We start from the raw sequence: 12,840 nt of genomic DNA, 5'->3' as shown, positions 1-12,840 counted from the left end.
ATATATATATATATATATATATATATATATATATATATATATATATATATATATATATATATATTACAAAACACATCATTCTACGTACTAAAACGCACCAGAGGACCGATAAACACACCATTCACACTATAACCAAATGCACCTATTCACTTAAAATCATCAATATACGTGATAAAACACATCATTCTACGTATTAAAGTGTACCACAATGTGCCTCATGTCAGATTATAAGCATACACTATTTACACATATTAGAAAATATGTGCTAAAATATGCACTAATCTACGTATTAAAATGCACCACAACGTGTGTTAAAATGCACAATTCCACTTGTTGAAAATCCTCATCCCAGATTATAAACATGCACTGTTACACTTATTAGAAAACATGTGTTAAAATACACACCATTCAACGTATTAAAATGCACCAGATGAATGATTAAAACACACCATTCCACAACACACTTATTAGAAACACATTTGTTAAAATACACATCATTCTACGTATTAAAATGCACCAGAGGACGTATTAAAACACACCATTCAACAACACAGTTACACATCATTCTACGTATGAAAATACACCAGCGGATAGATTAAAACACACCATTCCACAACACAGTTAATGCACCAACATACGTAATAAAGCCCAGACACTATGTACTAAAACGCGCCATTTCAATTCACGTAATATAGATACTAAAATTACTATAATACCCCCGCTTAAACATACGCGAATTCCAGTTGAATTAATGAAATCGGACGATGCAGAAAAGACCGCATGACCTCACCGGAGCAACATGCCGCATTTGAATTAAAATATATATATATATATATATATATATATATATATATATATATATATATATATATATATATAAAGAATAAAGAAAGATTCTCCCGACAATATTATTTTATAACACGTTGACATAAATTTCTTGTTGACCATAGTTCTATGGTATGGGTGGTTTGGAGCAAATTATTGTGTAGACTATGGTCCACATAGGACATAGTTGTGTAGACTATGAATATAAGGTACATTTTTAATATACTAATTAAAAGTATATTATTTGTGTACTGAATGTACATCATTTGGTAGTATATAAAATAATGTACTTTCAATATCTAAATAATTTACTTTACGTACACAAATAATATATTTTTAGTATATTAAAAATGTACTTTTTATTTATGATGCACACAACTTTGTGAACCATGGTCAACATAATAATGATTGGTAATGGATTTAACTCTTTGTACTTTAGTAGGTTGAAAAAGTAGTTATAAACAGATACTGTTTTGTAATAGAATCAGTAATATTAAAAAAAAAATACATTACTAATATTATAAATTTATAATATAACATCACCAAGTACAATTAAAAACAACAACAAATATAAAATTAAAAGGGCTAATTTTCATATAAATTAAACAAAATTATATAAAAGTTAATAATAATGGTAATGTTTTAATAGGAAAAAAATATTTTTATAATTAGTTGCAAATTTGCGGAGTTAGTGTATATAGTGTGTTTAATTTCTTGTGCACCTACATATTCGTTTTAATTTTACTTTTGATTTTTTATTTTTGATTTTTCTTTCTAGACTTTTTTTTTTTTTTTTTTTTGGGAGAAGGAGGAACTTGAAGGTCTCGATATTTAGTGCTGTCTACTTGTTGCAACATTCTGGGAGTCACATTCCAACAGCTCCCTTAACCCGTTAGGCGGACGATCCAACATGATAATGTCCCAGGGCGACTCTTGACCCAGGTTGGGAAGGAAGTCGACACACTAGTTGTCTTCTCGAAACACATGTATGATCTTGATGACTTGGAATTGATCCATGAGAAGTTTGCAGTCGGTAATTAATGTATTAGCATTAAGAGAGGATCCTAAATTCTTTTCAAAAGCTTGGACCATGGCTTCTGAGTCTGTCTCGGCAATGATTTTCTCAAAGCCACGATTTCTAGTAATGATGAGTCCTTCTCTAAAATCCCATAACTCCGCCCTGAAACTATTGGTATTGTCGATGTTAGACGTGAAACCAACAAGCCAATGACCTTGGTGATCCCTAACCAGACCACCCGCACTAGCCATCCCAATACTCGACATCATCACGCCATCTGTGTTGATTTTGACGATGCCTGACTGAGGAGGAGACCACAGGACCCATATTTGTTTCGCAGCCAGAGGACCATTGTGTTTGAGGAGAAGGTTTTGAGCTTCTGTGGCTTCAACAACAACTCGTCTGAGGATCTCTTTGGGCGGGATATGTAAGCCGTTGAAGGTGATATTATTCCGAGCTAACCAGATGTTCCACAAGATGTATGGGAACACCATCTTCCAACTTATACCAGACTCGACCACATGATTGTTGGAGCAAGCAAGGTCCTTCCAGCGCGTAAAAGGGAGGTGGTTGCTGGAGTTGAAGTTGTTTGGAGGTGATGCTAGTCTCCAACACTCCGTTGCCGTGACACAGTGTCTGAAGAGGTGATCCAGGGATTCATCGTCAACACCGCAGTTCGGGCAATTAGCCACCTCGGTTAATCCACGTCTTTTGCATTCGGCATTGGTTAGCAAACCGTTCTTGAGAATTTTCCAAACGAAGATCTTGATCTTTTCTGCGCAACTGGCTCGCTAAATCCACTCATGGGACTGCTCGAATTTTATCAACAACGGTAGCCGAAAGATAACGTTCAAGGGTCGTGGTATTCCAACATTTTTGATCAGCTATCAAATCTTTAACTTTGAGAGCCTCTCTGTTTGCTGGAATATTGATATTTGGGTTAGAACTAAGAGGAGCGTCACCTATCTATCAGTCATGCCAGAAGCTAACAAAGTCACTATTGCTAATTTTCCAACTCACTCCACCAACTAAAATATTTCTCCCTTCGAAGATGATTTTCCATCCCCATGATTCGTTTGCGTAGGAAGGTAAGTGGAGGAAATCCGCCTCTTTAACATATTTATCCCATAGGGCTCTGACCTAGAGTATATCTTGGTCAGAAAAAACTTGTCATGCCAGCTTGGTAAGAAAAGCTAGGTTAAAATCCCGACCCTTTCTAAGACCCAGACCTCCCAAGGCCCACAGTTTGCAAATCTTAGACCAATTAACAAGGTGGACCTTGCTTGTATTCTCAGCATATCTCCACAGGAAATTTCTACAGATCCTGTCACTGTCTTTACAAGTAATTACCGGAAGAGCCATAGATTGCATCGTGTAGGTTGGCATTGTTGCTAGAGAGGATTGGACGAGTACTCTCCTTCCTGCCATATTGAGTGAACTGATTTTCCATGCGACAAGTTTTCTTCTCATTTTATCAATAACAGTTGTGAAAGTGTTTTTTGAGACACGTTTCTTAAGCATAGGAATACCAAGATAGGACTCAAGATTGGGGGATAGAGGAATATTCAATTTGTCTCCGATGCACCTCTTAGTACCTGCATTTAAACTGGGTGAGCAAAAGATAAGGGATTTAGAGAGATAAACATTAATGCCAGAGGCATTGCTAAAGTTATTTAGGTAGTCTATCATGATTTTAGCTTGTTGTTCAGTCGCTTCACCAAAGAGCATGAGGTCATCCGCAAAGAAGAGGTGAGAGATGCCAATGCATCCTCTAGAGATGCGGACTGGTTTCCAGTGGCCAGAATTGACTTTAATTTGGATATCATACAACAGTCTTTCCATAATAAGATTGAAGAGGTAGGGAGCAAGAAGGTCCCCTTGGCAGTGATCGCGACCCGGGCTGAAGGGTGGAAGACGACCCCCGTTCCATAGGATAGAGATATGGCTTTCGCGTAACGAAAATAGGATGAGCTCAATCAAACGTCTCGAGAACCCAAAGTCAACTAAAGTGGCTTTAAGGAACGGTCAGGAAACACTATCGTAGGCTTTATGGAGGTCCACTTTTAAGATCATAAATCCTTTATTCCCTTTCTTGTTATTCATGGTGTGAACAACTTCTTGGGTTAAATTCACATTGTCCAACGTAGAGTGTAGAGCGCCCCAGGAGGAAACTATTCTAATGAGGCCCAATAAGGTTGCACATAGTCGGTCTGAGTCTATTGACTAAGACCTTAGAGATCACTTCAAAGGTTACGTTGAGGAGAGTAATTGGCTTGAAATCAGCCGCCGACTTGGGGACATCCTTTGTTGGAATTAGGGTCATGAAGGCCTGCAGAAGAGTCTTATTGACCGAACCACTAGTCAAAGTTTTGTTAACCATATTACTCAAAGCTAAACCGATATCCCCCCAAAAATGTTGGTAAAACACCGCCGGGATCCCATCCCAACCAGGACTCCCAAACCTTTTCATACCGAAGGTTACGTTTTTCACTTCGTCGAGGGATGCTTAATGGACCAGTCTATCAGCCTGGGTCCTAGGGATTTTTTGAGAATCATCAATGGGAGCTAAGTTCACCTCTTCTCCTACAGGAGCCCTGCAAAAAAATGAAGAGAAGTAATCGGTTACGTGGTTAGTCAAAGCAATGAGGTCATTCGTCCAAACTCCCTGAATTTTTAGGAATCTGATACGATTCTTATTTCTCCTGATCAAAGCTGCGTTGTGGTAGAAACGGTGTTCCTATCCCCCTCTCTAACCAAGTCCATCTTGGATTTTTGAAACAAAAATGCTTCTTCCTGGTCAAGTACATCATTAAGCTTAGTAATCACATGTATTTCTAATTTCTTAAGGCCATTAGATGAACTGAAGTTCACGCATTGAATCCCATAGATTCTCATATCCAGATGTCTCTTAGGATTGAAAATATTGCCAAACATGTTACGGTTCCAATCCATACTCTTCTGGGTGACCTTAGTAATAATGTCTTCAAAAGGCCGATCTCCACCAAATGTAGCCTCTTCCCAGATGGTTTTGTAATCTTCTCTAGTCAGCGACGCCGCTTCAAAGCGAATCAGCCGTAGGTTTCTGCTAGGAGGGCTCCCCGCTTCGTCAATAAAGAGGATGGGGTTATGATCCGAGCATAATCGAGGTAGGACTGCCACTTTTGAAGCACTCTATTTCAGGGAAGTCCATCTGAGCTTTGACATTCCAAAGAACTCTATCAAGTCTTCGCATTTGAAACACTCTATTTCCCGCAAATGGGCAGCAGGTGAACTTAGGTCCTGAGGCACCTGAGTCCAGCAAGCCACAATCACTGCAGGAATCAACAAATTTTTGGAGGTAGTTATTATTGATTGAAGAACTGCCACATTGTTTTTTTTTCTAGACTGTTAATGCCATTGAATAATAATTTTTACATTATACTTATTTTAATTTCTTGTATACTTACTACAAATTCTTTTTAAGCATAGGAATATATTGCAAACGTAATGACAAAAAAAAGGACTAGGGAGACATATGTCAACTTAACCATCAAATTAAGAAACTGCCATAATTGTTTAACAAAATCAGCTAACAACAAGATTTTCCTTACCCATTTCTTCTTTCATACTTTTGTGTAATCGTCGCGCACAAAGGCCGACCTATTCTTGGACGCACCAACATAGGATTTTCTAACTCTTCGCGAATTCGGATTGCAATTCATTGTCAAAAACATACCTGGCCTCCCAAACTGTTGGACAACGGCCATGACATTCATATAACATGCCCACACACCATTACGTCGTCTAGTAATATAATGACGCGCCCTATATCGTCACAACAAGTAATCACGCATGCCACAATCGACCACTTACCGTTGGCCAGACAAGACCAAGCAAGCAAAATTCGATGCGTTTATAGGAATTCAAGATAAAACACCAGCTGCCCTGAACAAGAGGGACATAACACTAAATAGTAGTAAAAAATAGAACTCAAGGAAGGAAGCAAAACAACAAGTCAACAACACACATATGACATATGAGACAACAATAAATTCAGAAAAATAAAGAAACCAAAAAATTTAAAAGAAAAATGCATTACAAATAATGTATGTAATGATGAGCAGCAATACAAACATAATACAAAAAGACAAACAAAGTAGTACCTGAGAACAACGAGCTCAAACAGCTGATCAGCAGACTAGCTTCGTTAACATCTGATGGACAATTTTAATAATGTCCTCGCAAGTGCACGAATCACTGTAGTAATAGTGTGCAAAGGCAAGGGTCGAACCCACATGGAATTAAAATAATGCAATAAAGACAATGCAATTTAATAAACTATAAAATTAAACTAATGAAATTAACAATTTAAAGTGCTAGAATCAATTACCAATAATAAAGAAAGACCAACTTAAATGCAACGCAATTGAATCAAAATTTAGGGAAGTGCATAGAGAAATCACAGTAATCAGATCAACTAAACAATCAAATTGGAGAAACCTAGGAACACAAATCAAATACCCTTACTAACTCCGCATTGTAAGCCTAATATTGCCAATCCATTATAGGTTCGTTCTTTCATTAATAAAACCACTCTGTATGGCGTCCAGAGCTAGTTTCGTGCCTTAACGGTTCATACGCCTAAAACATTTATTCAAACCATTAAAACCCATTAGGTCCTAAAAGAACTACGGAATACCCGGTTTGGAACCAAATGAACAACTTGAAAAGACAGTCAAATTATTCATTCAATTATCCTACTGAGCGTGGAATTAAAAGGTATGGTATTTACTCGGTTAATTCCCTCGACATATTAAGCTATGCTAAAATTGGCCAGATTAAAGCACGATTAATCACAAAACAAAATTGTAAGATAACAACATAATTGATTGGCAAATTAGACTTTATATCAATGCAAAATGTCAGGTACAATATTCATGTTCCTAGAGTAAAAGACTTAGCAAAGCATTTTAATGGCAATGAATTTCAACAATAAATAAAGGGGAAAATGGCACTTTTTCCCCCTATGTTATGTGCATATAGCACTTTTTTCCCCTGTGTTTTGGTTGTTTTTCCCGCTGAAATATTAAATTGGCATTTTTACCCTTAAAAATAATTATTTCATTTACTTTTCTTCTCTAACAAATTATTACTTATATGTATGGATGATCACGATTCGGTTCGAACCTAACCAAACACTGTAACAATCATACCGAAATAGTATGGACCGTTCTAGTTAAGATTCATAATTGAAAAAAAAATAAAATTAAATAATTGTTGAACCGTGAACCGGAACTGAACCGTTGTCATATATAGTGAAAATGATCAAACACTTATTTTGATAAATCGGTACGGTTCGATTCCAATTTCGATTTTGAACCGCCAATCAAAACTTATTTATTTATGTTGGTTTTATGACTACGGGGTAGCCAAAGGCAGGCCAACACCACCTTAAAATGAAAATTGAATTGCTGTAAAATAAAATCACGGAGGACAAAAATGATAAATAGGAAGCCTAATTGATGGTTGGAAATAAGAATGAATTGAAAATCAAAATAGGAGAAAGAAGGAATTGGCTTTGATTAGCCTTTGAATTGATTCTGAAGGGAATGAATCGAATGAATAAGTTTGAAGGGTTAGGGTCCTTTATATAGGTGTAGGACCTGACCCCACAGGAATATAATATTACATCAATAATTCAATAATAATTCAATACAATAATTCAATACAAATAATATTTAATTCGGGGTTGATCTTAGACTGAGCTGTAATTCTGATTGAGCTTCATGTATGATCTGGATAACCATATATTTTGGGCCTCATATCTTTATGGGCCTTAGTACCATATCCAACATCTAGTCCCTCACTTTCTTATGGCTCATGAAGTGATGGCATAAGAAAGTAGAAAACAAATACCAAGTCTGTGTTTGCTACGAACATCTTAATAGTCCATGTTGAGCCCCTTGAGTCCGAGTTGAGTATAAGGGGTGTGATTTACGCTGGTTGCCTCGTTAAAAACCTTAGACCAAGAAAAACCCAGTGGGAAAAAACTTAGCTAAGGGAAAAAGAGTACAACCATGAGCGCAATCTTTAGGACTTTGAGGGATCTTCTTGAATTGTTTATGCAATGATGTTGCTTCCTTTGGCTGGATCTTCAAATGAGTCTTCTGTCAGGTAACGAGCACGGATCTTGCATTGTATATTGACAAATTTTCAAGGAGTGCAAAGAACGCAAGAACTTATCGGTATGAAGATTGAACATCCAAGGATTCAGGACCAAGTGAAAACTTTCCGAGTTAAGGGTTCAATTTGAGCAATTTGGTGGAAGATAACCCATGGATATTAGCTCACAGTCCTGGATCGGGGAAAACTTCTCCAATCATGAGTTTCCTTTTGCTAAGAAAATACCATTTGCCGAGTAGCGGAATAATATCGCCTTCGAGCGGTTGAAATAATATCGACCACCGAGGGTGGTATGCATGTTGATCATCGAGAGGTGAGAAAAGATAGTAACCACTAGGGGTGGTATGTATGTGTCGATCACCGAGAGGTGAGAGAATATAGCATTAATCACCGGGGGTGGTATATATGCCAACCATATATCATCTTGCAAAACTTAAAACCACAATAATGCAAACGATGCAATGCATGCCTTTCCTGAATACTTAGTATTCTATTAATCTTGTTTTCCTAATAGGTTGCAACCTTTCTTATGAACTACTGTCATTGACATTTGCAAAATAAAAGATGAAAGCAAAAAGGTTAAGTGCTGCTTAGATCAACTGCTCAGGTCTTCGTTTCTGTGAGCGCTCCTAACCATCCTCAGCCTGCAGCTGATTACAATTTACCATCCTCCTTCTTTGCCATCCTCGGTCCAAAACCGAACTACTAATTTGCCCACCGATAAGTTTGAATGGTTCCGGTTACCATTCACTTTGACCATACGATCAGAATTTTGTATAATCAAACACCTTCTCTCTAAGGGATAATTTTGTTGTATCGCGACCCTTTTACGATAGATCATTCTAATTTATCGTATCATTTAAGCGGCTAGTATACCACCCAAATTTATACTTGTTAAGGAACAAGAATATAAGATACACATGTTGACCGCTAAGAAGCAGGATAGACTCATCGCTGAAAAGCGGTATCAGTGAGAAGCGAAATAGATTCATCGCTGAAAAGCGGCATTGCTAACAAGCGAGATAAATTCATCGCTGAAAAGTGGCATCGCTGAGAAGCGGAATAGATTCATCGCTGAAAAGCGGTATAGATTCATCGCTGAAAAGCGGAATAGATTCATTGCTGAAAAGCGGCATCGCTGAGAAGCGGCATCGCTGAGAAGCGGCATCGCTGAGAAGCGGTATAGATTCATCGCTGAAAAGCGGAACAAATTCATCGCTGAAAAGCGGCATCGCTGAGAAGCGGTATAGATTCATCGCTGAGAAGCGGCATCGCTGAGAAGCGGAATATGTTCATCGCTGAAAAGCGACATCGCTAAGAAGCGGAATAAAAGTATATATTTTCGAGAGGGGTATCCACTTGTTCTGAGTCGCATATCCTCGGAATAAAAATGGGTGAACTCCTTAGGATTTGTATCCCGTACTACAATACGAGTGGAGGACTCCGTAGGGTCCATTTTTCATTCTATAACTTGAATGGAGGACTCCGTAGGGTCCGCTTTCCATTCTATGATTCGAATGGAGGACTCCGTAGGGTCCAATTTCCATTCTACAATTTGAATGGAGGACTCCATACGATCCAATTTCCATTCTACAGTTTGAATGAAGGACTCCGTAGGGTCTAGGGAAATCCATAGGATCTACTTTTCCACCATATAATTTGAGTGTAATATTTTCACAAAAGAGTTATTGACTCGTAAAAGTATAAATAAATAACTCATTTAATAACTTTGACCTCTCTCAACTTTGATGGAATATCCAATTCATTGCCAGCGTACGAAGGCATCTTTGATGGGTAGATCATCATTTGATAGGAGACTCATTGTTCAGGATTGCTCGCCCGCTATCTCTGGAACTATTCATTCTCCTTTCTTGGTGGGAAGATCGAACACCGTCGCCTTTTATTGTACTTAATTGATGTACTTGATATATTCGACCGGCTGCAAATCTTGGATCTACGCACATCCAATTCCAGGGACTTGTGCAAATCTGACTCTAGGAACCGTACAAATCTGCCTTCTGATATATTTGACTGTCTGCAGATCTCAGATCTGTGCAAATCTGATTTTTAGAGAACCACGAAAGTCCACCATTGGAGAACCGTGCAAGTCTGCTTTTCGAGAAACCGTGCAGGTCCATCTCTAGGGAAACATTCAGGTCCATCCCTGAGGAACGATGTAACTCCGACTCTCAGAAATTGTACAAGTCCAATTCCGAGGAATCATTCAAGTCCAACTCCGAGGAACCGTGCAAGTCCAACTCTGGGGAACCGTGCAAGTCCAACTCTGGGGAATCGTGCAAGTCCAACTCCGGGGAACCGTGCAAGTCCAACTCCGGGGAACCGTGCAAGTCCAACTCTGAGGAACCATGCAAGTCCGACTCCGTGGAACTGTGCAAGTCCGACTCCGTGGAACTGTGCAAGTCCGACTCCGAGGAACCGTGCAAGCTATGCCTTCGAGGATTTGTTATTGCCTTCCTCAATCACTGTTGGGATCTTCGTCTTCGTGGGTTCCCATCTTTTTTTACGAAAACATAGTAGTAGGAACATATGGAGAAGATATTCCATATATTATATATTGAATATTACAATATATCTAGGATATATTATATTCAAAAAAAATCTATAGCAGCCTTCGGCTTGTAATGTAATATGTATGTAGTGATCTAGTGGCGCAAGGCCTTTTTTATATTGTATAATATGTAGTATGTAATATATATGTATATGGTGGAGTATATGATATAATCATATAATATCCGTAAATAACGTAAAAGGTAAAGAAATGATCAATAATACCACTCCACTTTTTCCTAATTATTTCTTTGCCGACAACTTCCCTTTCCTCTTCATCTTTTCTTCCCATCTCTTTCTTGTCATTTTCCTTTTCTTTATTTATTTTTTTTATTCTTCCCACTCTCTTTTTTATTTATTTCTTTGTATTTCTTTTGCTTTCCAACCATTCCAACACTGAAAACCAACATGACCATCTTTTTCTTTTCTCTCTTTATATAATAATATTAATGGTGGCTGCCTTATATAATAATATTAATGGTGGCTGCCACCTTCTCCACTGACTTGTATATAATAATAATAATAATAATAATAATAATAAGTATACCATCAATCCATCATGGCCTCGTCATCATCAATTATTGCACAACTCCATTGTTTCTCTGTCTCGTCATCATCAATTATTGCACAACTCCATTGTTTCTCTGTCCCTTCATCATCAATTATTGCACAACTCCATTGTTTCTCTGTCCCTGAACCGCCGCACCATCATCTCACCACAGCTACCGTCACCGGCTCCGACGGTGACGATCGATGGCAGCGACGATGAGATCCAGTGACCCATGTAGCGGCTTGAAGATGATGGTAGCCTTCGGTGTTGACCCATGTAGCGGCTTGAAGATGATGGTAGCCTTCGGTGTCGACCCATGTAGCGGCTTGAAGATGATGGTAGCCTTCGGTGTCGCTCCACCCAACCAACAACAGCAGCGTCGATCAGCGATGAGGAGATCCAGTGACCTCCGTTATCTGCTTTTCACCCTTCTCAAACTACAGCTACTTTGGCGGAGATTTATCAATAGCGGAGCGACCGACGCCTCGATTTACAAGAAAACGATCATGGGGGCGATGGTGCCACAGACATGCTGGCTCCGGTTAGTCAGCATTTCGACGGTGGCGTAGCAACATGACGGCCTATGGCGGCGGGTGGCGGCTTTGGCTGGAAGGGAGGTCGGCGTAGTGAACACAGCAGCTACAACGGTGAAGTTCCAGCGAGGCAATCCAGGCGGCAACTGCGATGGCGTGGCAGCCCGGCGGTGGATAGCGGATTGGTTTCAGCTATGGCGATTTCAACCCTCTTCTTTCCTTTTTCTTCTTCCCGGCGAGTTCTTACTTCTTAGCGACCTCAGCAGCCACGAGCCTCCGGCCTTCTCTCTCTCCGTCGATCGTTTTCCGTGGGTTGAGGCGGTGGTCCGTCAGATTGACGGTAAAGCTTGGTTGATGGCGTAGTAGATATCCGGTTGAAGATGGTGAATCAGCGGCCTTGTGTTCTTCTGGTGATCGGCGGCTGTTGTTAATGATTGATGATGATTGATGAGATGATGATAGTATAATGATAATCATCATGATGATGAAGGTCATAAAGGTGATGGTGGTTTGATGGAAATGAGATTACAATTTGAACAAGAGGGGAGGAGTTTAAACCCCAGCTAAGTTTTGATAATTTCTGTTATTGAAAGAGAACACGGCTTTTTGTAGCGTTCCCCACGGACGGCGCCAATGTTGGTTTTATGACTACGGGTAGCCAAAGGCAGGCCAACACCACCTTAAAATGAAAATTGAATTGCTGTAAAATAAAATCACGGAGAAAAAAAATGATAAATAGGAAGCCTAATTGATGGTTGGAAATAAGAATGAATTGAAAATCAAAATAGGAGAAAGAAGGAATTGGCTTTGATTAGCCTTTGAATTGATTCTGAAGGGAATGAATCGAATGAATAAGTTTGAAGGGTTAGGGTCCTTTATATAGGTGTAGGACCTGATCCCACAGGAATATAATATTACATTAATAATTCAATAATAATAATTCATATTTAATTCGGGGTTGATCTTGGACTGAGCTGTAATTCTGATTGAGCTTCATGTATGATCTGGATAACCATATATTTTGGGCCTCATATCTTTATGGGCCGTAGTACCATATCCAACAATTTATTTATTCAATTTTTAATTTTATTTCTTATTTAAAATAGTCTAAATTCAACAATTATTTTATTTTTTCGGTTCTGAATCGTAACCGTAACTATCGTCCATACTATTTAAGTTCAATT

The 12,840-nt window shown here is 38.7% G+C and overlaps 1 protein-coding gene across 1 annotated transcript; it reads right to left on the bottom strand.

Annotated features, from left to right (window-relative positions):
* Window positions 1–4,549: 4,549 nt before the first annotated feature.
* Window positions 4,550–5,594, bottom strand: LOC116004009. Its single transcript, XM_031243950.1, has 2 exons — window positions 5,559–5,594; window positions 4,550–5,014 (listed from the first exon to the last, which is right to left on the bottom strand). The coding sequence occupies exons 1-2, from the start codon at window positions 5,592–5,594 to the stop codon at window positions 4,550–4,552; spliced, it is 501 nt and encodes a 166-aa protein (XP_031099810.1).
* Between the last annotated feature and the right edge of the window lie 7,246 nt (window positions 5,595–12,840).

The sequence above is a fragment of the Ipomoea triloba genome, chromosome 14, assembly GCF_003576645.1.
Source record: "Ipomoea triloba cultivar NCNSP0323 chromosome 14, ASM357664v1".
Taxonomy (NCBI): domain Eukaryota; kingdom Viridiplantae; phylum Streptophyta; class Magnoliopsida; order Solanales; family Convolvulaceae; genus Ipomoea; species Ipomoea triloba.
The sequence above is the reverse complement of the archived record's forward strand: the minus strand, read 5'-3'. Positions and strand labels throughout refer to the sequence as shown.

Excerpts from the sequence above, each read along its gene's own strand:
- LOC116004009 (XM_031243950.1), bottom strand. The coding sequence starts at position 5,594 with ATGTCATGGCCGTTGTCCAACAGTTTGGGAGGCCAG. Across the intron at positions 5,015-5,558 it reads CCAACAGTTTGGGAGGCCAG|AGTGCTTCAAAAGTGGCAGT; the intron begins GTATGTTTTTGA and ends TCCCTGAAATAG.